Raw genomic sequence first — 26,013 nt, forward strand, 5'->3', positions numbered from 1 at the left:
CTTGCTGACCCTCCATATTTCCCTTGGGGTCCTGTCCAGGACCCCTGAGGACCTCTGTTGACCAACTCACTGACAGGGCAGATGTGACACCACCTGCTGCCTCTCAATCACTCCTCGCTTCTCATCTTCGATCCTTTCTTACTAGGTGGCAGAGGGAGGGACTGGGCCTCCACAGGTCCCAGGTAGGTCCTTTTTCTTGGTCTGGGTTTTCCTACCTGAGGAATAGAGCCGGCTAAGGAAAGGCCTAACCAGGATATGCCAGTGTCGTGTGGCCTGTGCTCACTGCTGCCTTCTGTGGGGACACAATCCCAACCCCAGCTCCTTGTCCTGTTCCTGCCAACAGGCCCCCAGAGTAGGTGGCTCAGAGTGGTGTGCCTATACCTGCCTCCTCCTCCATGGGGATGTAGCAAGGCCACCGTGCCTTACATGAGCACACAGGCAGCAACGAGGGGCTAGACTGGAGCTGGCCAGGCAGGCAGGATGGAGTGGGTGGGAGCAGAGGACAGGCTAGTGAAGCCCTCTGGGGAACATGGTTGTGACTAGGGATATTGGAACAAAAAGTCACAAGTGGAAGAAAAGACGGAGTCATAAGTATATTTGTCCTTCCTTCCTCTCCTCTCCGGCCCTCCCTCCCTTCCTTCAGCAGTGACCAACGACTCTCCCATCCAGGCCCTGTGGAGGGGACACAGGCGTGAGCCACGGGCCCAGGCTCTGTCCTATGGGAGCGTGGGTCCGAGGACAAAGTTAACCAGATGGGAAGGCGCAGTTCGGGAAAGGGAAACAGACACTCTACCTGCACACGGGCCAGGCAGGGCCTGAAAGGCAGTGCGAATTACAGGGAAAAGGCGGAGCGGGAGGAAGAATGCTCCAGGGCGAGGAAGCCGCCGCAGCGATCTGGAGTGCCGTGGGGAGCAGGTGCGGAGGAAGAAGCCCAGTCCTGGGACACGCAGGCCAGCTCCAGGCAGGGGAAAGGAGGGGCGGGAGAAGCGGGAGACCAGAGAGTGTCCCCTCAGTCTGGCGCCTCAGGATGACCCGGGCAGCCTTCAGCGTGGGCCGCCGCTGTTCCGGGGAGGCGCCATCAGAGGTTCGGGGAGGGTGGACGATGCGGCTGGGCTGCCGAGAATCCAGGGGCTGCAGGCGAGGGTGGGGACTCGCGGTGAAACCTGAAGGTCAGGGCTGGTGGCAGAGACCGCGGCCGCTGCCACGGACAGCCGGGCGCGCCGTCGTGGCGTCATCAGTGCGCGCCGCCCCCACTTCTGAGCGCACAAGTGGTCGCCCCGACAGCCCGAGTGTTCCGGGAACGCGATCCTACTTGGCGGCCCTCCCTGCTTGGATCTGCCACTCCTGAGGCTGAGGACGTTCATTCCTTTTTCAAAAATGGATACCCAGGAAGCCTCTCGGTGCTCCCCTGTGCCCGGGTACTGAGCTGGGCCCGGGTGGTCTGCGGCCGGGGGCCCCGCCCCTCAGCGCAGGCGACCCTCCTACTGGCCCTGGCGGGCACAGCGCATCTCCCGTGACCTGTGCGGGCCCGCAGGATGAGCCCCCGGATCACGATCGCAGCATTTTATTTACCTTCCTTTCTCCGTTACAACCCCAGGCGAGTCTCCCGGGCCCCAAGAGGAGGTGGTGACTGGCCAGGGCCATCGGCAGCGGCAGCAGGGGACTGCATAGCGCTGCCTCGGGCCGACTAGCAGGCTGGTCTTGAGCCTCGGCGGCCCCAGTCCCCAGCGCATGGAATGTGCCCCGGGTCCCAGGAGCTCCTGGAGCCGCGCTTGTGAGACAGGGCTTGGGCTGCTTGGAGCTAGTGAGCCATCGGCCATGGCAGGCATTTCAACAGAGCTTGGAGGCAAAGGGGTGAGATGGTGCATCCATTGAGGTCACTTCAGGAGATGACACTCCTGTGGCTAACTGTAGCCTCCCAAGTCATGGCTCCCAGGTAAGGCCCAGTCAATGGAGAATCCTCAGGTGGGCGACGGGTGGAGGTTGGGTGTGGTTTGGCAGAGGGGACAAATGTGACAACAGTGTAATAAGGGCCATGTTGGGGAGGGTCAGTGGTCAGGGCCTGGCCCAACCTGAGCAGAAGGGAGGCTCTCTCAGGGATATTTGCCAGGTAGGAATGGGTGGAGTGGAACTACAGGGCCACCATGTTTCCCATAGGTCACCCACGTTGTTGGCCTTGTCATGTTTGTCCATGAATCCTGGATGTTCTCTGTGGTCCTCCCATCGTCCCTTTCAGGCTGTCCTTTCAGTTCTCCATTGTCCCTGCATCACCCCTGCCCCTGTCCCTTGTGTGTTTGTGTTCAGTCCATGTTCCCAGGTCTTGAGGTGGCCCCTGGTTCTGTGCTCCTTACCTAAGACCCTATGCAAGGAATCTGTGAAAACACAGAGGAAATAAAAAGTGGGGAAAATACTACTCATGCATCATCGACCAATATTGTGTTTGTTGTCAGTGCTGAGAGGGACACAACCCCAAAACCAGCATTCTCTTTGTTGGCTAAGAGGAGACAGACCCACTGTCAGGAGTCACTGGCTTTTTTGAATATGAAGCTCTGACTGCCATTCCTCACCTACACAGGGACACAGAAGACTGGGTCGGGGGGAGGTGGCATGCAGCAATGAGGGGATTATCAAGGAATCTGGGGAAGGGTAGGATGGAGCCGGGTAGCTGCCTGAAAGCCTCAGTACCACAGCGGTAAGGACAAGGCTGGGAGGTTGGCCAAGCCCTGCCCTGTGTGTGGTCACCACCTCACCTGTTCCCTTGTCCTTTTCTCTGAGGCCATTGTCCCTCCTGGGCATAGTCGTAAGGTTCAGATTCCAGGCTGTGACTTTAGCTGGTCACTGTGGCTCTGGCTGGAGCAGGACATGGTGACCTGGAATCTCCATCCACAACCTTGATGTGCACTCAGCCACCTCCTTGGGCTCTCCCCAGCACTGACCAAGCTTCCTGGTTAGTGGGGAGAGGTGGAGCACCAGGCTAGAAGTCAAGCCTCTTCTGCCTGCAGACTAGCTTGGAGACCCGTCTATGTGTCTCTGCCCCTCTGCCCGCAAGGGCAGGTGCCCCAGTGGCCTTAGTCTGTGCTAGTCCCTGCTGTGGGCCTCCTTTCTGCAGTCTGGTTAAATGCAACTTGGCTCCCTCCAGGCCTCTTCCTGTCACTCCAGCCTCCAGCTCTTTTCTGCAGACACCTTTCCCCTTGGGTCTCAGCTCCAAGCTGGAGGCTGCCTACTTCTTGAAGCAACATGCGAGGCAGCCTAGAGTGTGGGTTTTATCTACCAGGGTAGGTGGCCCCAAGGGACTCAGACCCAGCTCAGTGACAATTTCTGGCTGGGCTACCTGATGTCTGCCCTGTGATTCAAGGCATATACAAGGTGACCCTAAGGATGGCAGGGGTCCAAAGAGGATGGAGACCTATGCCATCCTACACCCTGCTCACAGCTAGTGCATCCTTGGCCCCTTCCTGTGAAGGGGGACAGGGACAGGACTCGGTGTAGATGTGTGCAGTGAGTGGCTGGCATCTCTGGAGATGAGTACGTGGCGGTGGAGGTCCCCTTCAGGCATCTGTGAGGCCTTGCCTGCTCCCAGAACTGCCTGGAACCTGGGGAGACTCTAAACAACCTTCTGCAACCCCAAGAAAAAAACTGCGATGTGTGAGGGCTTGCTCTGCCTAGGCATGATTCTGAGCACCTGCAGGGAGTACAGCAAATGGATGCTGAGGCCTGGAGGGCAGACCCCAGAGAGCTGAGTGCCCCTCCAAGTTTCATGGCTGGCACTATGGACCAGTGCGGTCCACTGCCTGTCACCCCACAGGAAAGCTTCTGAGGTGCAGACCAGTGGCCCGAGCTCCAGGGACGGGAAGTGTCTTGGTGTGGGGTTCTCTTGGTGGCACTTGCATGCCCCTAGTGCATAGTGGGATGAGGGAGGCTCTGTTGCTTGGGCTCTTTCTCCTCTGTGGCAACAGATTGGGAAGTGAGCAAAGAGAGTGCTTGGCCATCCCATCACAGCACAGGTTGAGTGCTGAGACACCCCCAGCCCTTCCCAGCCTGGCAGCTCTCCCCAAGGCTTCAAAACCCTGTGCTCCCTTTGTACCCCCAAGCCCATGCTTGGCTCCCAGATCCACCTTGGGCCCTTTGGACCCCAGACGCCTCCCGAGATGCACACTCCTGGGATTCTGGTACTGTGTGAGGTCACTAGAACAGGGCAGTCTCCCCAGGGATGGGACCTGCTTATATGGAGTTTCCGGCTGGCAAAAGCTTATTTTCCAGTCTGAGCCAAAAGCATGACTTTTCCCCCACAGAGGCACTTGGACAGGAAGCTGGCTTCTCTGCACAGCCAGGGGCACTGAGTGATCCTCCACGTGGCTCATGGGCTGTGGAAAGGACTTGGCCCCATGGGGACATGCCAGTGCAGAGCTCTGGTCTCCAGCCAGAGGGACACTTTCCTCTGAGGCTCATGGCTGTGGCACAAGGTGCCCAAAGGGCTCTGGCCAGGTAGCCCCACCTCCTACTGCCCCAGGGCAGCTGTCTCCCAGCCTGGGTGAAGGAACAAGGAAGGGTCCCTGCCCAAAGCCTTTGGGCAGCAAAGGCCAGACACCCCTGCCTGGGGTTCAGAGGCCCCAGCATACATCCATCCCCTCTTCCTAGCAGCAGCTCATTTCAGTCACTGAGGAGCTGGGCATGCCCCAGAGGGGCCCTGAGCTACCCAACCCTTCCCTAAGCTTCCCCCTGGGTGAGCGGCAGGCAGTTGTCCTGGGGCTTCATCTCCTGGGCCCAGCCCCCTGCTCCGAACACTGCTCTCTGCCAGGCCACCCCAAGGCCTTGTGAACATACCCTTTTACCCACACCATGGGATCTTGCCCACAGGCCTCAGGGAAGGCCAGGGTGCAGCCCAGATCCTTCTTGGCCTGGTGCTCGGCTTCTTAGGGAGTCAACACTGTGGCCACAGTGCCCTGCCCTGGGTGGACACTGTTCTCTCCTTGTCCCCCTTCTGCAGTGTCCTCAGATGAGGGTGGCCTGGTCCCTGCAGAGGCACAGCCTCCGAAGCCCATGCATAGATGGGCCCACATAGGGATGAACACAGGACATGAGGCTGTAACAGGATCCGGTTTATTCTGCCTTGGCAGGGTGGTCCTGAGAGTGGCGGGTGCCACCCTGTCCTGGGTGGAGGGAGGGCCCGAGGGCCAGTTAAGGCCAATGGCGGGAGAAGCGGGGGGCTGCAGCCCCTGGAATGCGGTGAAGCCAGGCCGAGGCCCGGAGGCAGCTGTGGTAGGCCGGGGCAGGGTGGAAGGCACCGGACTGGGACCGGGCCAGGGCTACAGGGCCGAGGACCCAGGCCACACGGGCACCCCGGGAGGCGGGGCACAGGGTCACATGACACAGAACGTGAAACACAGGCACAGTGCTCACAGTAAGCATATGGACAAGTGGGCACAGGGTCACAGGCCAGATGTACACCCAGCCATGGCTGGGCCAGACACTGGGGCACAGTGGTGGTGTCACAGGCCACAGTGGGGACACAGCATTATGGGACACATGGATTTGACAGCCACAATGCACAGACCAGACCACAGAGTTCGAGGGACGTGGGAAGGGGCCTTTTGGCACTACTGCACTGGATTCATGTGCGACAAGGGTGGTAGGGCACTCGGGAGGTGCCTGGGGCAGTCCCCTTGTGGCCCTCCAGGCTTAGTCCGTTTTCCACACTTGGTTGAGCAGCTTCACCACCTCATCATAGATGATAAACACTATGGCCACATCCAGGCAGACCCGGCCCAGGCGGGGGACAGTGCCCTTGTAGAATCTGGGTGGGAGGAGGGGCAGGGAGAGGAAGGCAGTTCACCACAGTGTCCCTAGCAGCGAAACCCCCAGATGCTGGAGAGAGAGGCACAGAGGCCTGAAAGGAGATGGCGTGGGGAGGCCAGGTAGGTAGGGAAAGGTCTGAGGTGGGGACAATAGCCCTGCCCCTCCCCCACTCACGCCTTGAGCCCCTCCTTCCTCAGGATCTGCAAGCCACAGTCCCACGTGTTGCGGTATTTGTGCGCCTCCAGGCCCTGCGGGACATAAGCAGGCAGGGGCTGAGCAGCTAGTTCTGGCCCCATCCCCCCTTTCCCTCCCCTTCCCTAACCCCCACCTGCATCCGGGTCTTAATCACGTCCAGAGGAGTGTTTCCAAAGACACTGGCAGCGCCCGCAATAGCTCCGAAGACTCCAGTGATCAGTGGGTTCATGGGCTTGTTGGGGTTGTCCCCTGGATATGGGCGGGGGGTGAGTTGTGGTTAGAGGGTGCTGGGAGGAGCCTGGACCAGCACCCGCAGTGGGTACCCGCCGTGGTGGGGGGAGGTTGGGGAGGGCTGAGGAGAGGAGAGTACCTGGCTGTGTGCGGAGGCAGGGCCCTGTGGTGCAGACATACCTCGGTACCAGTTGCGCAGGGAGGTCATAACGAAGAAGCGGATGGCCTGGTTCGAGCCCTGCTTCAGCACGGTGGCTGTGAGGCCCTGGTACGTCCCCTTCAGTCCTGGGGACAGGCAGGCACCGGGTTACCCTGCAGCCTCTCAGGCCCCGGCTGGGAATTGGTGGTGGAGGAGGGGGAGGGGGAGGGGAGGGGGAGGGGGGTGCTGGCCCTTTCCACCCTGGCCCAGGTCCCTGAGCCCTAACGGGAAGGTCGAGTGTCTCACCTTGTTCCCGCACAATCTCCCTAACCCCGTGGAAGAATCCTCTGTACTTGGGGTTTGGAGAGGTCTGGTCATGGATGAACTTCACCTGAGAGAAGCAAGGGGGGCCGGTTCTCGGCTGCCACCTGGGTGGGTCATGGCTAGCAGGCAGGAGCAGGGCCCATCCAGGGCAGGGGCGGAACTGGGGCTGCAGCTCCTCCCTGGGAGGCAGCGCTAAGGCCACCCACACTGACCATGCCCTGGGACACAGGGCAGCCCTGATAACCAGACTCTACCTTTACATTTGCTGCTTTTTTCCAGTTTTGGCAGTGAACGTGTCATTTGTTTTCTGTTTTATAAAAGAACTTTATAAAAACTTTAAGGCTGCCTTTAGCAAAGCCTCAGCTCCCACAGGCGGCCCTTCCTGGCAGGCGTCCTGCCCCAGGGCCCCGCGATCACCCCCTGATGATCGTCCCTGGCACCCACGAGACCCTCCCCAGCTTGCTGGTTGTCCCTGGAGCAAAGGGCCAGTGCAGCCGCCCCTCCCGCTACTCCCTGCATGTTCGGGGTCCTCACCAAGACCTTCCCCACCTTGATGGTCTCCATGGGACACACGACCACTACGGCCTCGGCCACGCCGGCACCCAGGCCGCACAGCAGCCCGCGCGTGCTGTCCAGTCGTCCCTGGGCATCCCGCATGTGGTTGCTGAGGAACTCGAACATTCCGAACCTGGAGAAGGGAGGCGGGTGAGAGGAGCTGCCGTGGCCTAGCCCCCCTCCCGCAGCAGCCCCGGGCCGGGCCTCACCTGACAGCCGCCTTGGGGATGGAGCCGTAGAGCAGGGAGCTGAGGCCGCGGTACAGGCCCAGGACGCCATGGTTGCGGACCGTCTGCCGCACGCAGTCCCCTGGGGAAGGGGGCAGTCAGGACCCCACCGCCCTTCGTGCCGCCGCCCTGGATGCCCGCCCCCTGCGGCCTTCCCCTCCTCACCTATGCCCCGGTACCGCGGCGGGTGCGAGCGCTCGTCCAGCTGCAGCTGCGTCTTCACGTACTCGGTGGGGAAGGTGATGCATATTTCGATGCCGCCCGCCAGGCCGCCTGTGGGGACCCGGCACCGGCTTCTGAGATCCTGGCCCGGCCGCCGGCGCTCGGGCCCCTCCCCCGTCCCGGACTTTGCCCGGCGCGGCCGCCACGCCAGTGTCGCGGGAACCCAGGCTGGGGCCCCACGCCCCCACCCCGTTGTCCCGGCGAGGCGCAGGGGTGACAAGCGGCAGGCGGGCGAGCCCCGAGCGGCGGGTGGGGACCAGGACCGCACCCCCACGACCCCCAACCCACGGCCCAACCCGGAAGTGGGGCGGGGCCTCGGCGTCCCGCGCCCACCCGGATGCGCGGCGGGACGGGGGTCCGCATCCCGTAGGGGCCCACCTGCCAGGATCGCCTTCCCCGGGTGCGTCAGCTTGGCCTTCCCGGACGCGGGCGCGGCGGCCGCCAGAGCTCGCGGGCCGCGGGGTGCGGCCATGGCGGGCGGCAGGCGGGGCGCCCGGTGGCGAACTCGGGTCCGAGCCTCCTGAACTCCGCGCTCGGTCTGGGGTGGCGGCGGCGGCCGGTTATGGCCTCGGGGGCGGGGCGGCCGCGTCAGCTCCGGGTCCCGCCCCGCGTGGTCTGAGCCGGGCTCCGCCCCTGGCCCGCCCGGTGCGGGCCGGGAAACTGAGGCCGGGGCGGGGCGCGCCGAGGCAGGCGTAGGGGCGGGGCTAAAGCGCAGCCAATGGCTGAGGCCGAGACCCTGGCGACGGCGAGCGACGGGGCCAGGGGCGGGGCTGCGGGAGGCAGGGTTATGGCCCAGCCCCGAGCTATGGATCAAGGTGCAAAGTGTGCCGCGCGGCGAAGGGCGCTGGGGAGCGGGCCTTGGGTCTGCGCGACTGCCGACAGCGACGGGATCCAGGAGGCCACGGCCACACCTTTCCTGAAAACACCTGGGGCTAGCCCCGTCCCTGAGGAACTCGAACATTCTGGACGAACCTGGAGGCGGGTGAGAAGGCACTGCACCTCCGGGGCCCCTCCCGCAGCGGCCATGTGCCCGGCCTCACCTGGCGGTTCCCACCCACACCTCTCCGGGATTTAGAGTTCCTGCACTCAGCGAGCACGGTCAGGAAAGACCCCAAATACAAGCAGCTGTATTCTCCTAGGTGGCTTCTCTGGGCAATGCAGATCCCACACCCTCCAAAGAGGTCCCAGCAAATCTTTAATGGACTGCGGGGCCCAGGAAACTGACCCCTCTCCCTCCTTACCCACACCAGCACCAAGCAGAGCACCTTTTCCTGGAAAAACCGACTTTAATATTTATGATCGCCAGGAGGCTCGGAGTCCTGTTATGAGGCCTGGTACCTCCAAATAAGTCACGTTGTCTTCAAACTGGCCTGGAGGGGGCAGCTCCAGCCAGTGGGGGACACCCACGAGGAATGCCTGGCTCCAGCAGAAGAGCCCACAGTCCAGTCTTGTTGGCGGTTGAAGCTGGTCTTGCACCGTCAGCCTCTAACCTGGCCTCCCCAGACTCTGGAATGGCTCAGAGGTTGCCATCACTGGGTTTCAGCAAAAATAAATAACGTCCAGGTGTCCCTGCCTCCCACTGCGGGCTCCAGTGCTGCTGGAGTCACATGCTCCTTGGAGAAGTTAGTAACTCTGCAGGTAGAGTGGGTGGAGACAGCGCCCACTACAGGCGGAAGTTGTACATGAGAGGCTGGAGAAAGGCAGGAGCAGCGGCATATCCAAAGGGGAAGCTGGCAGGGGCTGGGGCCGCGGCAGGGCCTGCTGTCAGCATCAGCTGCTGGCCTGCAGAGGGGGTCACCCATAATGAGCAGAGCTCTTCCTGTCCATTGGGGTCCTCTTCCGGCTGCCCCTGACTAGCCCAGGACCCAGGGAGCAGGGTCTACAGGACCAGCCCTTACCACCCAGAGGCTGAGGCACCAAGGGAGCAAGCACCGAGAGGCAAGGAGCGTGGGGTCAGCCAGAGAGGCTGGCCTGGCTTGAGGGTAAGCTAGTCCCCAAATGGGACACTTACTTAGTGCAACTGGTTGGGTCTCATTCATGCCCATCAAAATCTAAAAAAACCAGATTGGTTATTAATGGTGGAGGGACACACTCAGCAGGAGGCTTGAGACCGACGGTGTGCTGCACACTCATACCACCCCCGCGGTGTTCCAGTACCCCACGGCCTCTCCCGTCTGCTCTACAGCTAGGCTGCCTTGGGCAGGTTCTCAGGTGCAGAGCCCCTCCCAGCACACACCAGCAGCAGCCTTGCTGCCCAGGGGGCCAGGCCTGGCAGGACACAGCAGCAGCTCACAGCGAGGCAGGCACCTTTACAGCAGGGAGGACAGTGGCCATGCCAAATTCCTGGACATACGCTTCTCCACACCCGGCAGCCACTGGGATTGTTCTGGCCCCCACCCAACCATTCCCATCCTCATCCCCATCCAAAGCCTGGCCAGGAAAGGGCAGTGGGACTTGAATCCCTCCCTGCTCCCTTTTCAGGGGGTTGGAGGCTACAGGTGCCACCTACCAAACATGAGAGGGGCAGGCTCCATCCGTCACATGCTCCTCCTGCTTGCACAGACTCTCCAAGGCATCCAGTTTGTCCACCTGCAAGGAGGCGAGAGCATGTAAACAGCCGCTTGACAGAGTGCAGTCCCAGCCTCTAGGTGAATGTGGAGTGGAAGATCAGGACACAGGGCCTCCAGGAGAGTGAGAGCGGAGGAGGTGGACACAGGCAGATGTGGAGCGGCCCAGCCCATACCCCATGCACTTTTAGAATGCAGCAAGGCATGGAGAGGTGAAGCCTTGGTAGCTGGCTGAGACAGAGTGCCCAGCAGGGTCCCCAGGGCTTCCCAGTGGGCACTGGGGCAGTCATTTGTTACAGGCTGAGGGTGTGGCCTGCTCATGGGGGCCAAGTCCTTGTTTAGATACAAGGACATTGCCATTTACCAACCTGCGGGGCTAGGGCCATGCCAGGGAACAATACCTGCTTCTGACTCCAGCCAGTCCAGTCTGCCCACCCCTCCTGACTAGCAGAGAGATCATGTGGCTCAGAGACAAGTCACCTGGCACCTAGACACTTCACCTGAGAAGCACTGAGGACAAACTGCCTCCTCACTCTTCCCTGAGGCTTCACCAGGCACCAACCCTGCCCGTTGCCAAAGAGCGAGGCGGCAGCAACTGTGCAGCTAGGATCCCCTCACGAAAGTACTGAGTAAGAAAGAGAAACAAGGATGTGCCCCTGTGAGCTGGGGGCTGGGGGCTGAGAGGTGAGGAGGGAGCAGGACAGGTGCACTGGCCCTGCTGCCTGTCCTTGCTACCTACAGCTTGCTGACACTCAGGCTGAGGGCTGAGCTAGGCCTGTACCCTCCCTCCACTGGAAGAGCACTGGGGGCGTCTCAGAGGGATGACCCTCAAGTTTCCCAGATGAGCCACAGGGCCCCGGGCCCTGCTGTCCACCAGGAAGGGACTGTACTTCTTGTCCGCATCCTCATCCTCCCAGCACTGCTGTGTGGAGTCAGCTGGGCCCCCGCTCAAGCTGAGAATCAGCTTACACCCCCACACCACTGGCTGGGAAACCCCTTGCCAGCCCCCTCCTCTCCTTGAACTCTCCCCATGACAGGCACCTCATCTGCCCCTGCAGGAATAGGTGGGCAGCAGCAGGGCAGGTGCTGCAGCAGCCACCACTTCCCAGGGCCAGTGGAGTCTCAGAAACCCAGGCCAAGGCTGTGCTGCCACAGTGTGGACAAAGGTGATAGCGGCTGCTAACTCAGTCATCTACAACAGAAAGAGAACGTGCTCCTCAAAGTCCTGGGCACCCCCACAGCAATGACATCCCTGAGGCCTGGGTGAGCCTGAGTTCCTCCAACACTAGCCCATGGGCCTCTACTGTCAGGAAGAGATTCATGCACATTCTTCCTTCCTTGTGCAGATTCTCAGAACACAGACTACTTTCAGGAAAGTCCTGAGGGATTGGAAAGCCGCTCATCATGGTGAGAGCAGCTTCTACAGGCACACAGCACACACCGCACACCATACACATGGCCTGTAGGGAGTTGCCATCCACTTGGTGGGGGAACCAGGGCCCTTGTCAATCCAATCAGCCTGTGTGCCCTGGCAGCCCACTAATCTCAGGCAACGTGGTCAGGGCTGCCCCCTCCTCCCCACCCCTTGAGAGTCATCAGGGAGTCTCACTCAGGCATGCTTTGCAAATGGGATGGGGTCACACTATCCTACAGGAGGGTGTGACCCCTGGGATGGCCTTCATCAGGGGCTGGGCAGCCCCCTGGAGGCTAAAGCAGGCAGCATGGGCCTGCTTTCCGGTTTCTCTCCTACCTCCCACTCCCCTGGGAGGCCCCTCCCTTCCCTTGCTCCACTGAGTGATGCCTCAGCATGAGTGCCTTCCGAAGGTTTCCATCTGGCTGAAGGAGGTTAGATGGGCACGTAGATGCTACTAGAGGTGGCTTTTCCAGTGTTAGAAAGAACAAACTGCACCAGATGACATTGCTGACACAGGTCTCTAGACAGGGGCTAAAGCTGGGTTCCAGCAGGGACTCCTAGGACTTCAACACCCAGGGAGAGCTTTATAATCAGATACTGTCACTTCGAAGAAGCAGACAGAGTCATCCTCCCTATAGCTGTTAGAAGGATTCAGTGCATCTGTGAATACTCCTACTATGTGTTCAGCAAAAGGCAGCTACCACCAACAGGTATGCTAACAGCTGCACCCCCAGACGCCACTGGGAGCTCCACAGGGAGTTGGGATTGCCAGCTACCTCACTGTCACCCTGATGAAGTCCAGAGCTGGGGATGAGCATGCCTGTTGTGTTCCCAGCAGTGTGCCCACTGGGCACCTGCCCTGGCAGGGTCTGCAGGAGGGTTGCTGCCAGTGGGCACTCCCCATGATGATTTTCTGGAGGAGCTTAATGTTGGACAGAAAACCACCTGAGCATGAAGGAAAGCAGCCCCTCCTGAAGGCAGGCCAGAGCTGGCTGGGCAAGCTGGGTTGGCCTCAAATGGGCCCACCCTTAAGGACCCAGCAGACCTATGGCCAGTCACTGCCAGGGGCGGGCCATGCCACACAGAGGCCAGGGAGCTGCAGCTGGCCTGGCACCTACCTTGCTCAGGTACTCCTTCATCACCTGGATGAAGTAGGGCATGGCCAAGTTCATGAGGTTGTGCCTCCAAGCCAGCTCGAGCACCACGTCTGGGCGAAGCAGGTCATAGCAGGTGAAGAGAGAGGCTGTGAAGCATTCCCTCTTGCCTTCCTCCAGGAACCACTGAAGCAACTTCTGGGCCAGCTCAGCATCCTGCGACTCTGCGGCATGCTGCATGGCATCCTGTAGCCAAGGCAAACGCCTGCTTGGGCATCCTGCAAGCAGAGGCCTTGTGCCTGCAGCAGCTGGACCAGCAGCGCAGGGAGTGGCACCAGGCTCCACAAAAGCCTTCCCACACTGTGGAGCAAGTCTGGACCCATGGCTGAGCCATTCCCGGCACCCTGCTGCCCACTGGTACCACCTCCAGGGGCATGGAGGGGACAGAGCATGGTCCTCTTAGTCCCTTCGGAACTGCCTGCAGGTGGCTCACAGAGGCACAGGTGCCATGGGAGACAGGAACTCTGGCCCTGAGGGCAGAGAGCGTGCATGGGCTGCTGTGAGGCAGGCACTGATGGAGAGTTTGGGGGTTGCTGGGGTGTTGCAGAAGTGTACTCAGGCCCATGGAGCGTGACACCAGGGGAGCAGTCAGGAGGGATACGGCTACTGCTCTAGAAACAGCAGTTTGCTTTGCCTTCAGGTGGCTCAGATCCCCTAACTATTTTCATCCTTGCAAATGCATTTGTCTAAGACAGTATCATTGACAACACCTGCACCTGACCAGTCCTGACCAATCAGCACTTTCTGTGGCCATTCTCTAGTTTTTAGCCCCACAGCAGGCACTGGATCACCTGACTCCAGCACAGCCCTCTATGGAAAGGGCTATTAGTATTCCTTTTTGAGAGTAGGAACCTGAGACCCACATGAAATCAGGTGCACAAGGCCACTCCACCTGGAGTTGGCCATGACCCACTGACCCATGACCTGTGCTCTCCAAGGATACCCTGTGGCAGTCCCAGCTCCACATACCCGCCATACCTATAGCACATGCCTCTGAGTTCTGCTTGGGAGGCCTCTGAGGACACCCAGTACACTTGTCCACATGGATCTGACGTGCTGAGCCGGCTCCGGAAAGAACTCTCTCCTGCCAGCATGCTGCTCACCGAGCACTGCCTCCTGCCCCACACTGTTCCTACAAAGGCACCAGGATTCTGACCCTCAAGTGAGAGCTCCAGGTACCTTTCGGTCGCCACTTTGAGGGCCTGTGACGTATTCTCCCTGCCGTGCCCTCCACTGGCCCAGCCTACCCTTGCTGACTTGTCCTCCACATGTGCCGAAAGTGGGCACCGCTCTGTCCCTCCTCTGTGGGCCTCAGAGACTGTCTCACTGGCTTCCCAGAGGACTTCCAATAGAAGCAGCCCCTGGGAAGCTCCCAGTCAGCCTCCTGCTCCTGCGGCCTGTAGCCAGCTCGACTTAGGCTCTCCCATACCCTCTTCTCTCATCGCCACTCTGGCCCATGCCACTCTCAGGGCAGCTCGATCCCGGTCCCATCCCTGTGTCCAGCTCTCCAGTCTACACCTGCATTTCCGCAGGACCCTGCTCTTCACTGGTGGGTGTAGGAGGACCCCATTGACCAAGTTTTAATCTAAATGCTACTTCTGTCATCTAGAAATACGTTTGTCTGTTGCTGGATGGCTTTGCCCCTGACTGGACACACTGTGACCTGGCTACCCCTCCAGAAACACTCCAAGAAGCTTCATCTCTGGCCTCAGGGTAGGCTCCTTCAATGGCAGTGCTAACCTTGGGAGGTATGTTGGGGGGAGCCACCTGTGCATCGGGGCTTGTGGGCCCCATCCTGCCTCTACCTCCTACATGTAGCACCACACCCTCATTGTGGTGTGACAACCAAACATTCCCTGGGGCTACAGTCGCCCCTGGCTGAGAGCCACTGTATACTCAGCTACTTTCGATCTGTGGCTTTATCCTCTGGACTCTCTTCTGGGCCCACGTGGCTTGGAGTGGGTGGCTGGCAGCACTTACAGCCCTGCTCACTCATCACTGCCTGAGTGTCAACAGACTGGCTGTGACCAGCCAGCCGAGGGTGGCCTTTCCTCAGAAGAGGCAGTGTCTGAGCCCAGCTGCCTCTTCCCAGAAGCCAAGTCCAGAGACCTCCACGTGGGGTCCCAGAGCCTCAGCAGCTTTTCCTTTCTGTTCCCTCTTCAGGGGCCCTGTGGGTACCTCAGGAAGGATCACAAGCACTGTCACTAAGGGCTAGGAGATGTCACAGAACACTCCAAAACACTGGAGGTGACAAAGTAGGGTCAAACACAATGCAACAACTGATGCCAGGGATCATAGGCCTCCATGGAGTCCGAGCCAAGAGCCACAGCCCAGGAGCCATGAGAATGAAGCCCCTGTGCTGGACAAGAGGTGGCGGCTGTCATTCGTCCTGGGGAGATACTCAGGAATTCCCAAGGCCAAGTCCAGAAGTAACACCCTCAGGTCAAGTCCAGAGTCTCTGGGAACACAGAGACCTTGGGAATTGGCTCAGCTGCGTAACACAGCACAGACAAAGACCCTCTGGTACAACTCCACCTTACTCCCCAGGCAGCTGTTCAGGCCAAGCAGAGGATGTTAATGCCTGCAGGGTCTTGGTGGTCCCTCCAGGCAGCCCAGCCTGCTTAGCAGATGCCTGGACCCCAGTCGAAGAATGGTACTAAGATACCTCTCACCAGCAGAAAAACATTCTTTTTTATTTTCCTCTCAAGTGATCCTCCCACCTCAGCCTCTAAAGTAGCTGAGACTACAGGTGCATACAACTGTATCCAGCTTTGAAACAAATGTTTGGAATGTGATTTTATTTATTTTTTTCCTTTTTTTTTTTTCCAGACAGTGTCTCACTCTGTCACCCAGGCTGGAGTGCAATGGTGCAATCTCCACTCACTGCAACCTCTGCCCCCTGGGTTCAAGCGAGTCTCCTGCCTTAGCCTCCCAAGTAGCTGGGATTACAGATGTGCACCATTACACCTAGCTAACTTTTGTATTTTCAGTAGAGATGGGGTTTCACCATATTGGCCAGGCTGGTGTTGAACTTCTAACCTCAAGTGATCTGTCTGCCTTGGCCTCCAGAAGTGCTGGGATTAAAGGCATGAGCCACTGCTGGGCCTTTGAATTTAATTTTAATTTAGGTTTTTAAATTCCTTGTTGCCTAGGGAGCAGTGGTGTGATCCCAGCTCACTGCAGCCTCCGACTCCTGAGCTAAAGTGATCCTCCCTTCTCAGCCTCCCAAGTAGCTGGCACTAATATCCATCATTACACCCAGCGAAGTTTTTGGAAAGACAGGGTCTTGCCATGCTGCCCAGGCTGGTCTCAAACTCCTGGGCTCAAGCACGCCACCGACCTCAGCCTCCCAAAGCACTGAAATTACAGGTAATTCCCCAAATCTTCACAGGAAGTAAAGTGGGTACCAAGAAGTGAATCTTGCCACACTGTTTTGGTAGAGTGAAACTCACACGTAACTACCAGGAAAATAACTCCATAAGGCTCTGTAAGTCTCTCAATCCAAACGATTTTTAAGGGGTTTTAGATCACTCCCACCTCTTACCCCATTTTCTAAATATAGTCTCCCCTTAACACCAATCCCACCACCCACCATGAGGATCTCCTGGTGAAGCTCAGAGTCAGGTCTCAGGAACAAGAGGGAAGGGGTGTGATCCCCAAAGCATCAGGGAGCACACTGAGGCGGGAGGGTGGAAGGAAACAGGGGCCCAGGACACCAACCTTGTAGAGATGATCCTTCTTGCAGAGCTCCACGCTCTGGGCCCACTGGTTATTGCCCTTGTAGAGATAGGCCGCAATGCGCCTGAACTCCATCAGCTGGTGCTTCTCCAGCCGCTGAGCCAGGCTGATGTTGTCAAAGTTGTCATAGGCATCGATAGATGCCCGTAAGCCCTAGGAAGATAGCCTTTGAGGGATGGGGCTCTGATATGGGCTGCCTGCACATAGAGCAGGCACATCGTGTTACTTGATGGCTGTTGCTATCACCATGGCCTTAGAAAGGCCCCTACCCATATATCCACTGGTGTCTCACAGGGCCTGCTTTGAGAACAGAATGGCAGTTGCAGTGGAGGAGTCCAGCCCACCTGGGATAGGGCTCCCTCCTGCACACCCACCTGATAGTCCTCCTCCTCTGTCAGCAGGTGGTTGAGCGCCTCATTCACACTCTTGTTGTTGTGGCTCTGGACCGACCGCAGGTAAGGTTTCACCAGGGGCAGCTGACCTGCCTGACAAGTTGGGGGAAACATCAAGGCACTTGGCCAAGCTTGTTCTGGGGATACTAGGCAGGGGTACAGGTGGGCACACGCATGTCATCCACTTGAATAGGCCAGCTCTGGAGCCAGGGACACTTTCTGGACACGTAGAACCAAAAGGCCTATACTCACACAAAGAGGACTGTCTGGGACATTCAGTGGATGCCAGTGTCACCATAGACATTCACACCTCAAAGACACTGCAGTTTGGTTCCAGACCACCACAATAAAGTGATTTCAATAAAGTGAGCCATATTAACCAACATTTATGCTGCAGCGTGTCAAGTGTGTAGCAGCATTATGTCTATAGAAACAGAGTACACACCTTAATTAAAAATGCTTTATTGCTAAAGAATGCTAACAATCATCTAAGCCTTCAGTGAGTTGTAATCTTTTTGCTGGGGTGGGTCTTGCCTTAATGCTGATGGCTGCTGATTCATCCAGGTGGTGGCCGCTGAAGGCTGGAGAGGCTGTGGCAATTTCTTTTCCTTTTTTTTTTTTGAGACAGGGTTTTGCTCTTTCATCCAGGCTGGAATGAAGTGGCCCAATTTTAGCTCACTGCAATCTCCGCCCCCCAGGTTCAAGCGATTCTCCTGCCTCAGCCTCCTGAGTAGCTGGGACTATAGATGCCCACCACCACACCTAATTTTTATATTTTTAGTAGAGATGGGGTGCCTCCATTTTGGCCAGGCTGGTCTTGAACTCTTGACCTTAGGTGATCTGCCCGCCTTGGCCTCCCAAAGTGCTGGGATAGCAGGCGTAAGCCACTGTGCCCAGCCAGCAATTTCTTTTCTTTTTTTTTTTTTGAGACGGAGTTTCGCTGTTGTTATCCAGACTGGAGTGCAACGGCACGATCTTGGCTCACCGCAACCTCCGCCTCCTGGGTTCAAGCAGTTCTCCTGCCTCAGCCTCCCGAGTAGCTGGGACTACAGGCGCGTGGCAACATGCCCAGCTAATTTTTGTATTTTTAGTAGAGACAGGGTTTGATCTTGTTGACCAGGATGGTCTCAATCTCTTGACCTCGTGATCCACCCGCCTCGGCCTCCCAAAGTGCTGGGATTACAGGCGTGAGCCACCGTGCTTGGCCAATTTCTTTTTTTTTTGAGATGGAGTCTCGCTCTGTTGTCCAGGTAAGTATAGTGGTGCGATCTTGGCTCACTGCAACCTCTGCCTCCTGGGTTCAAACGATCCTCCTGCCTCAGTCTCCCGAGTAGCTGGGAGTACAGGTGCACACCAACATGCCCGGCTAATTTTTGTATTTTTAATAGAGAAGGGGTTCCACCATGTTGGCTCAGGCTGGTCTTGAACTGCTGATCTTTTGGTTCACCCGCCTCAGCCTCCCAAAGTGCTGGGATTGCAGGCCTGAGCCACTGCGCCCGGAAGACAATTTCTTAAAATAAGACATCAGTGAGGTTTGCCTCACTTACTGACCCTTCCCTTTGTGTAAGACCACTCTGGACTTGCGTTGCATAAGACAAAAACAAACAAACAAAAAGGCTGCTCTGCAGCGTGCAGTGCTCTTTAGTAGCAGTGGACTCACAGTAGAACATCTTTCAAAATTGGCCTCAGTCCCAACCTTGCTGCTGCTTTATCAACTAACTTTAAGCACTATTCTAAATCCCTTGTAGTAATTTCAACAATGTTTGCAATATCTGCCCCAGGAGGAGATTCTATCTTAAGAAACCACTTTTTTTGCTCATACCTAAGAAACAACTCCTCATCTGTTTAAGCTGGATCCTGAGATTGCAGCAATTCAACCCCTTCTTCAGGCTCCACTTCTAATTCAAGTCCTCCTGCTGTTTCTATCGCATCTGCAGTGACTTCCTCCACTGAAGTCCTGAACCCTCAAAGTCACCCATGAGGGTTGGAATCCTCCTCTTCCAAACTTCTGTTAATATGAAATTTTTCCTTATATAATGATGCCTTATTCATTTTCATCTTTTTATTGATATATGATAGTTGTGCATATTTATTGGACAACTATCATGTATCAATAATATCAATATCACATATGGACAACATGTGACATTCTGATACATATACACATGTGGAATGATCAAATCAGGGTAATTAGGATGTCCATCACCTCAAGCATTTATCATTTCTTTGTGTTGGGAACATTCTCTTCTAGCTGTTTTGAATGCACAGTAATTTTTTTTTTTGAAACAGAGTCTTGCTCTGTTGCCCAGGCTGGAGTGCAGGGGTGTGATCTTGGCTCACTCAGCTTCTGCCTCCTGGATTCAAGTGGTTCTCTCGCTTCAGCCTCCCAAGTAGCTGGCATTATAGGCACCCGCCATCACGCCTGGCTAATTTTTTGTATTTTTAGAAGAGACAGGTTTCACCATGTTGGCCAGGCTGGTCTCAAACTCCTGACCTCAGGTGATCTGCCTGCCTCAGCCTCCCAAATTGCTGGGATTATAGCATGAGCCGTGCCTGGCCTTGAAATGCACAAAAAGTTATTGTTAAGGACAGTCACCTGACTTTGCTACAGAACACCACAACTTATTTTTTCTTTTTTTGAGATGAAGCCTCCCTCTGTTGCCCAGGCTAGAGTGCAGTGGTGCAATCGCAGCCCAATGCAACCTCCACCTCCTGGGTTCAAGCAATTCTCCTGCCTCAGCCTCCCAAGTAGCTGGTGCCTATCACCACACTGGGCTACTTTTGTATTTTCAGTATAGACGAGGTTTCACCATGTTGGCCAGGCTGGTCTCAAACTCCTGACCTCGGGTGATCTGCCTGCCTTGGTCATTTGCCCTCCTTGGCCTCCCAAAGTGCTGGGATTACAGGCATGAGTCACCATGCCTGGCCATTAATTAGCCTAATTTCTTTCTTTTCTTTTTTTTTGAGATGGAGTCTCACTCTCTTGCCCAGGCTGTAGTGTAGTGGTGTGATCTCTGCTCACTGCAACCTCTGCCTCCCGGGTTCAAGTAGTTCTCCTGCCTCAGTCTCCTGAGTATCTGGGATTACAGGCAGCTGCCACTGTACCCGGCTAATTTTTTTATTTTTAGTAGAGACAGGGTTTCACCATCTTGGCCAGGCTGGTCTTGAACTCCTGACCTCTTGATCCACCTTCCTCAGCTTCCAAAAGTGCTGGAATTACAGGCATGAGCCACTATGCCCAGACTGATTAGCCTAATTTCACTGCTGTTTTGTCTCAGGGAACAGGGACGCCCAAGGAGAGGAAGAGGGACCAGGGCATGGCCAATCAGTGGAGCAGTCAGAACACACACAACATTTATCCATTAAGTTTGCCTTCTTATAGGAGCATCCCTCAACAATTACAATAGTAACATCAGAGATCACTGGTTGTGTGCACTGGCTCAAACCTGTAATCCCAGCACTGGAGGAGGCCAAGGCAGGAAGATTGCTTGAGGCTAGGAGTTTGAGGTTGCAGTGAGCTATGATCACACCACTGTACTCTAACCTGGGCAACAGAGCAGGACTGTCTCAAAAAGAAAAAAGAAAAACAAGATCACTGATCATAGATCACTATAACATATGTAATAATAACAAAATTTGAATTATTGTGAGAATTCCTAAAATGTGACACAGAGGCACAAAGTGAGCACATGCTGTTGGAAAAAAGGTGCTGACAGACTTGCTCAATGCAGGGTTACAGTCCTCCAGTCTTTTAAAAAACACAGAATTGGAGATGCACAATAAAGTGAAGTGTGATACAAGAGGTATCCCTGTATCTGAAATCTAACACAGTTTGATACACTGGTGAATCTTCAAGTTGGCTGGGGGTCATTTCAGAAACTCTTTACAAAGGTGCTGTCATTCACATAACTTTGTCAGAGCTAGCCCAATACCCTCTTCTACCTGGGGTTTTGGCTGACTTACCTTTGAAAAGAAACTGACTGTCCGGGTGTGGTCTAGCCGGGAGGACAGCACCAGCAGCAGCTCATTGATGAGGAGTGGTTTGTAATCCAAATAGAACTGTAGGGCTCTGTAACAGAGTTCAACGTTGGCAACCTGGTGGGAGGAATGAAGCTTAGGGTCAGTCCCTGCCCCTGTGTCCAGACACCCCAGGGCTCCTTCCAGTTTTTGCTCAAATAGAACTTTACTACTGAGGCCTGCCACGACCACCCCCTTAAGACTCAGGAGCTTGTGAATGTGCCTCCTCAAATCCCTGAGGGATATTCTCCCCCTAGCACTGAAACAGCAAGTATTTTTCTTAAGAGGCCAGCTTCAGGGTTTCCTGCCTCAACCCAGCACCCATACTAGTATCTGATGCAGAGTCAATGCACAACCAGTATCTGCTGAATGAATGAATGAATGAAGTGCAATCAGCCAGAACAGAGCCCAACAGCAAAACCAAACAACACCATATCTTTCCATCCAAGCAAGATTACCCCAGCCTTCCTTTGAAGGCTCAGCCTGAGCTGTAACCAAGTGCACAGCACATCCTGTGACATCCCCAGAACTTTTAAGCTGAAACACTGGTGCTCAGAACCTGGGTGAGACCTGATGGCCAGCCCAGGCAGAGTGGACCACTCTAGGTGGACCCTTTGCCTGTCCTCCTGGGTCTCAAGGTCTGGCCAGGCTGCTTTGTCTCTTAGCACTTTCCCCACTGGTCTGCCACCATTCTTGCTCGGCGATGTCATTTGGTGGCTTGTTGACTGTGGCATCCATGTCCAGGGTCTGCACACAGCTCTGCTGTTCAGGGAACATGCCAGCAAGAAGGCCATGAACCAAGCCAGTGGTGGTAAGTGTGTCTGTGTGAGTGTGCAGGGCCCTGGGGTATGCGCAGGACATGGCTAGAGCTAAAGCCATGCTGGGAGCCTAGGGTGCTCACCATTGGAGCCTCTGGCACCGCTAAGTTTGGGTCACCTGGCAAAAATGTGGGGCCCGGTGAGGTCTTCTGACTACGAGGCAGACGCAGAGTGCCGTCGCGGCCCCTCTATGGCTTACCGGCCACTTCAGGGTCTCTGCTTTCTCCTTCTTTTGCCCTTTTGTTCTAGAGCACTCACAGTCACTAGAGATTCTGACCCAGACAGGCAGCAAGGTCCTTAGTACCCACCGCCATGGATGCAGAGCAGAATGGTGACCTGGCCTCATCACAAAGCTTCACCTGCGGCACTGGTGAGCCCCCAGACTCAGCCACAGGCCACCGTGGGTCCACTCATGTCAGAGCTCTAGGAACTGTCAGCCTTCCAGGCTGGCCCTTTACTCGGCAGCAGCAGGGCCAGCTCAGAGGGTCTCAACCAGACATCTAACAAAAAGAAGGGCAGTCAGGGTGTGATGTGGGGCTGAGGGGGCGGGTAGGGACCCAAGCTCACCTTCTGCAGTGAGTCACCTCAAAGCACCACCTGCTTCCCTACCAACTGCAAGGCTCCTTGGGCCTCCCTGGAAGGAGAGGAACCATCTAAGGACAAGCCCATTTCACTGAGGTTCTTGCGGGGCATCATGTGAGTGGGCAGACTTGAAGTGGGGCACCAGCAGTCCTGGCTTCTCTTGTGGGACACCTGGGACGATGTGTGCTCTGGGCCTTTTAAACGGGTCCATGCAGCATGGCCGGAACACCGTTTAAGGTGGAGCACAATTGTCATGTTCCCACCTAGTTCCTCTGGTGCTGAGGCCTTCGAGGGATACACACATCTCTGCTGGGTTAAGCTGCTGGGGTCTGGAGTCCTCTGCACCACAAGAGGAATCGGGGGCCCTCTGGAGAGTCCTCCAGATCCAAGCTTGGAGACAGTATGGGGAGAGCCTACCAGCCATGTGCCAGGACGTGGAGCACTGGCAGGCCCGTGCCCACTAGCATGGTCAACTAGCACCCCAGAAGACATGGTAGTATCCCTGTTTTATAGAAGAGAAAACTGAAGGCCAGGAGTGGTGGCTCATGCCTGTAATCCCAGCACTTTGGGAGGCCAAGGTGGGCGGATCACCCGAGGTCAGGAGTTAGAGATGAGCCTGGCCAACACAGTGAAACCCTGTTTCTACTAAAACTACAAAATTTAGCCAGGTATGGTGGCATGTGCTTGTAGTTCCAGCTACTCAGAAGGCTGAAGCAGGAGAATCACTTGAACCCAGGAGGCGGAGGTTGCAGTGAATCTAGATTGTGCCACTGCACTCCAACCTGGGTGACAGAGTGAGACTGCGTCTTAAATAAATAAATAAAATTTAAAAAGAGAGAAAACTGAAGCTCACATTTTATCACAGGCTTCAGGTTGGCCGGCTGGTGTGCGGAGCTGCATGACCCACAGGAAGCACCCACTGGATGCCAGGCACCTGCCATAGTCCACTGGGCCAGGGGGAAACATGAGGTCCATTGTATTGATGGGATAACGAGGTTCACAGCAGTGATACCCCTAACCCACATGGAGAGAGACAGCGAATGGCTGAGCTGGGGTACCCCCTGTCTGAGTTAACAAGGCCCCCTGCTCAGGCTGCCGCTGCCTAGCCTGTGACCCAGCTCTATGGCTAAGTGGATTCCAAAGCACCTGTTATTGTGTGCCCCAAAAACACTGGCTGTCACCCATCGGACTGGCCCCTGCACCGATGAGTGTCCTCCTGTCCCCTTCACACCTGAGTTGACAGTGTCTGTCTCCCACATGGCAGTGTGTAGTAGAAGCATCATGAGTCACACAAGGAAATGCCCTGCAGGCAGCAGATGAGAGATGCTGTTCTCCCACACAGCGAGTCTCAGCTGTCCTGCTATTATTTTATATGCCACTAAGAAACAAAATCATGGCCACTTCCACCATGGCTCAGCAATTTTTAAAAACACCCTTGTATCACAGGAGTTAAAATGTGAATAAAGTACACACAGGATTGATTAAGTATGGATTTTCCAGCACACAGACATATCTACAAAGCACCAGCCATACGTGCCAGGCCACGGTAAGGTGTGATCTGGCTGCACTCCCTCCAGCAACCTGCAGACTCCACTCAGGGTGAGACGCCCCATCAAAAGGCCCCCACCTTCACGCCCCACCATGCCCAGTAATATGGATGTCCTCCAACAAGAAGCTCTGGTGTGTGGCCTGGTGATCAACACTGAGGTCCTTCAAATAGTTCCCAGGAAAGGCAGAGGCTGAAGGCCTCACCCTGCAGCCCACCTGCCACTCATGGCCACCCTCAGTAGCCACATGTGGAAAAGAAGGTGCATGAGAGAGGCCACAGCTCACTGCTTTGCTGCTCCAGTCACAGCGGACAGTGACAAGTTAGTCACTCAAGGACCATGGCACAAAGTGCAGATACCCAATGCAAAGGGATGGGGGCTGAGGATAGAGAATTCCGGCCCCTTCACCGAAGTCACATAGAGTGCTGGAGAGAGGTGAGTCCTGAGGGTGAACTCTCTAAGAGACCAGAAACAAAATAACAAAGGCTCACTTGACCATGGCACCCAAACCCAACACCACCCAAAAGTGTGGCAGCTGGCAGAGGAACTCAGGTCCTGGTTTAGCCCAGGGAGGCTACAGGATGGAGGCCCACTCCCAGACAGGTAGGGCCAAAGGTCCCAGCAGGCTTGGGCTCCTTCACCCACTAGGAGTGTTTACTGTGCCTCTCACAGGTGCCTGCAACTCTTCTTCTAGGGCTGGCAATTTTGTAGGAAGAGACATGAATTTAAAAAACAGTCCGATGTTGAAAAGCAACCATGGGAAGTGGGGCTGGGAGCCCTGAGCTGATAGGGCAGAAGGAAGAGCAAACTGAGGCCTGGCCATGAGGGCATAGTGTGGTGGGAGGGGCAGGCAGGGCTGCAGGGCTGTAGGGCCACAGCTGCATGCTGGCCTGACCCTGCCCACAGCTTAGCTATGAGGCCCTGGATGGGTCACCTGCTCTTGCTAAGTGTCAGTTTCCTTCACAGATGGAACTACCACCACTTGCCCAGAGGGTGGTAGACTCACACAAGTGACACACACACAGCATGGGGGCATACTGGCACTCAATCCACTCCCACCTGACCATTCCCCACACCCAGAATAGGGCCTGGCAGAAGCCGGTGCTCTGTGTCCCCTCTTGCCTTGGCAATGATGTCCTTGAACTGACCCCCCTTCCAGGCCTCAGTAGGGTGGCTCATCATGGTGAGCACAGCACTGTCGTACTCCTCGTACTTGTCATAGAGGAACACCAGCTCAGCCCACAGGTGTGCCTGCTCTGCAGCCTTCAGCACCTGGACAGGGAGGCCAGAGTCATCTTGTGCCGCATGTGGCCACAGCCGCCAGACTGCAAGGAGCACACAGTACCTTTGGGATGTTGACACGGGACCAGAAGAGCTCCAGGTGCTCCAGCATCTTCTGTGGCTTGAATTTGGAGTAGAGGATGGCCAGTTCTGTGAACATGCCCATGTGGGCCTGCTCCAAGCCCAGAGCCGCTTCCAGCAGCAAGATCAGCTCCTCAAAGTAGCCACGATCCTGGCAGACCAACAGCCACATGTGGGGCAGAGCGATCCCACGCGTCCCGCAGCCACCCTCCAGCGCATGCCCACACTGCAGGGACCGTGCTGGTAACTGGGAATGATCCTGAGGAGCTATGTGTGAAGGAAACACGTGTACGTGCTGTGCTACAAACCATGCCGTTCACTTAGCGAATTACTGGATCATCTGGCAGTTACCAGTAGCACACTTCACTACAATCTTCAAGGTTAGTGAGTACAGGTTAGTACTGCCACTTTTATGAAAAGAAATAGAAAAACAAAGAAAAGGGAGTGGGTGTAACGGTGTCTGAGGATGATTGGTTTTAATCCCTTGCCACAGCTCATGACTGAGATCCTGGCTCCAAGAAGCCTTCCACTCCACTCACGATGCCACGCCACTGTTGTTTCACTGTGTCCCTAATTATGATGGCCGGCCCCTTGCATTCAGCCCCACGCCCCTCTGTCACACTCCCTGGACAAGACCAGATGTCTGGTTATGCCCTGCTCAGCATGCAGAAACCCCAGAGAAACACCCAGCAATGAGACCCTCTCCCTTTCATGCCCACACCCCTGGCAGAGA

At 56.4% G+C, this 26,013-nt stretch overlaps 2 protein-coding genes and 1 long non-coding RNA gene across 42 annotated transcripts in view; 1 reads left to right on the plus strand and 2 right to left on the minus strand.

Annotated features, from left to right (window-relative positions):
* The window catches only part of LOC108593822 (uncharacterized), a 41,630-nt gene extending 17,780 nt beyond the window's left edge, over positions 1–23,850 (plus strand). The window contains exons 2-6 of one of the 5 annotated variants that reach the window (XR_013523612.1): positions 14,434–14,572; positions 15,977–16,193; positions 16,961–17,017; positions 22,039–22,159; positions 23,237–23,850. This is a non-coding gene — a long non-coding RNA (uncharacterized LOC108593822). Of the gene's footprint in view, positions 1–14,433; positions 14,573–15,976; positions 16,194–16,960; positions 17,018–22,038; positions 22,160–22,638; positions 23,214–23,236 lie in introns of those variants that run through there. The other 4 variants (XR_013523623.1, XR_013523620.1, XR_013523617.1 and 1 more) reach the window with 4 other exon arrangements.
* SLC25A1 (solute carrier family 25 member 1) lies at positions 5,085–8,224 on the minus strand. Of its 2 annotated transcripts, none has more exons than XM_002743535.6 (9): positions 8,068–8,224; positions 7,633–7,740; positions 7,450–7,549; positions 7,235–7,373; positions 6,668–6,752; positions 6,403–6,507; positions 6,125–6,240; positions 5,971–6,044; positions 5,085–5,794 (listed from the first exon to the last, which is right to left on the minus strand). In XM_002743535.6, the coding sequence occupies exons 1-9, from the start codon at positions 8,159–8,161 to the stop codon at positions 5,680–5,682; spliced, it is 936 nt and encodes a 311-aa protein (XP_002743581.3). In that variant the 5' UTR covers positions 8,162–8,224; the 3' UTR covers positions 5,085–5,679. The 2 variants fall into 2 exon arrangements, with proteins under 2 accessions (XP_002743581.3, XP_035125575.2); XM_035269684.3 differs by having other exon boundaries at positions 7,220–7,373.
* The window catches only part of CLTCL1 (clathrin heavy chain like 1), a 104,446-nt gene continuing 87,388 nt past the window's right edge, over positions 8,956–26,013 (minus strand). For 8 of the 35 annotated variants that reach the window (XM_054241694.2, XM_054241673.2, XM_078341464.1 and 5 more), the window contains 8 exons: positions 25,264–25,431; positions 25,041–25,190; positions 20,918–21,049; positions 16,937–17,047; positions 16,545–16,715; positions 12,789–13,010; positions 10,199–10,278; positions 8,956–9,471 (listed from right to left, as the gene is read on the minus strand). In XM_054241694.2, the coding sequence (XP_054097669.2) occupies positions 9,219–9,471; positions 10,199–10,278; positions 12,789–13,010; positions 16,545–16,715; positions 16,937–17,047; positions 20,918–21,049; positions 25,041–25,190; positions 25,264–25,431 (1,287 nt within the window). In that variant the 3' untranslated portion in view covers positions 8,956–9,218. Of the gene's footprint in view, positions 9,472–9,700; positions 9,741–10,198; positions 10,279–12,788; positions 13,011–16,544; positions 16,716–16,936; positions 17,048–17,400; positions 17,604–18,776; positions 18,963–20,917; positions 21,050–25,040; positions 25,191–25,263; positions 25,548–26,013 lie in introns of those variants that run through there. The other 27 variants (XM_035266247.3, XM_078341512.1, XM_078341470.1 and 24 more) reach the window with 22 other exon arrangements.

Source organism: Callithrix jacchus, chromosome 1 (assembly GCF_049354715.1).
Source record: "Callithrix jacchus isolate 240 chromosome 1, calJac240_pri, whole genome shotgun sequence".
In the NCBI taxonomy this organism is placed as follows: Eukaryota; Metazoa; Chordata; class Mammalia; order Primates; family Cebidae; genus Callithrix; species Callithrix jacchus.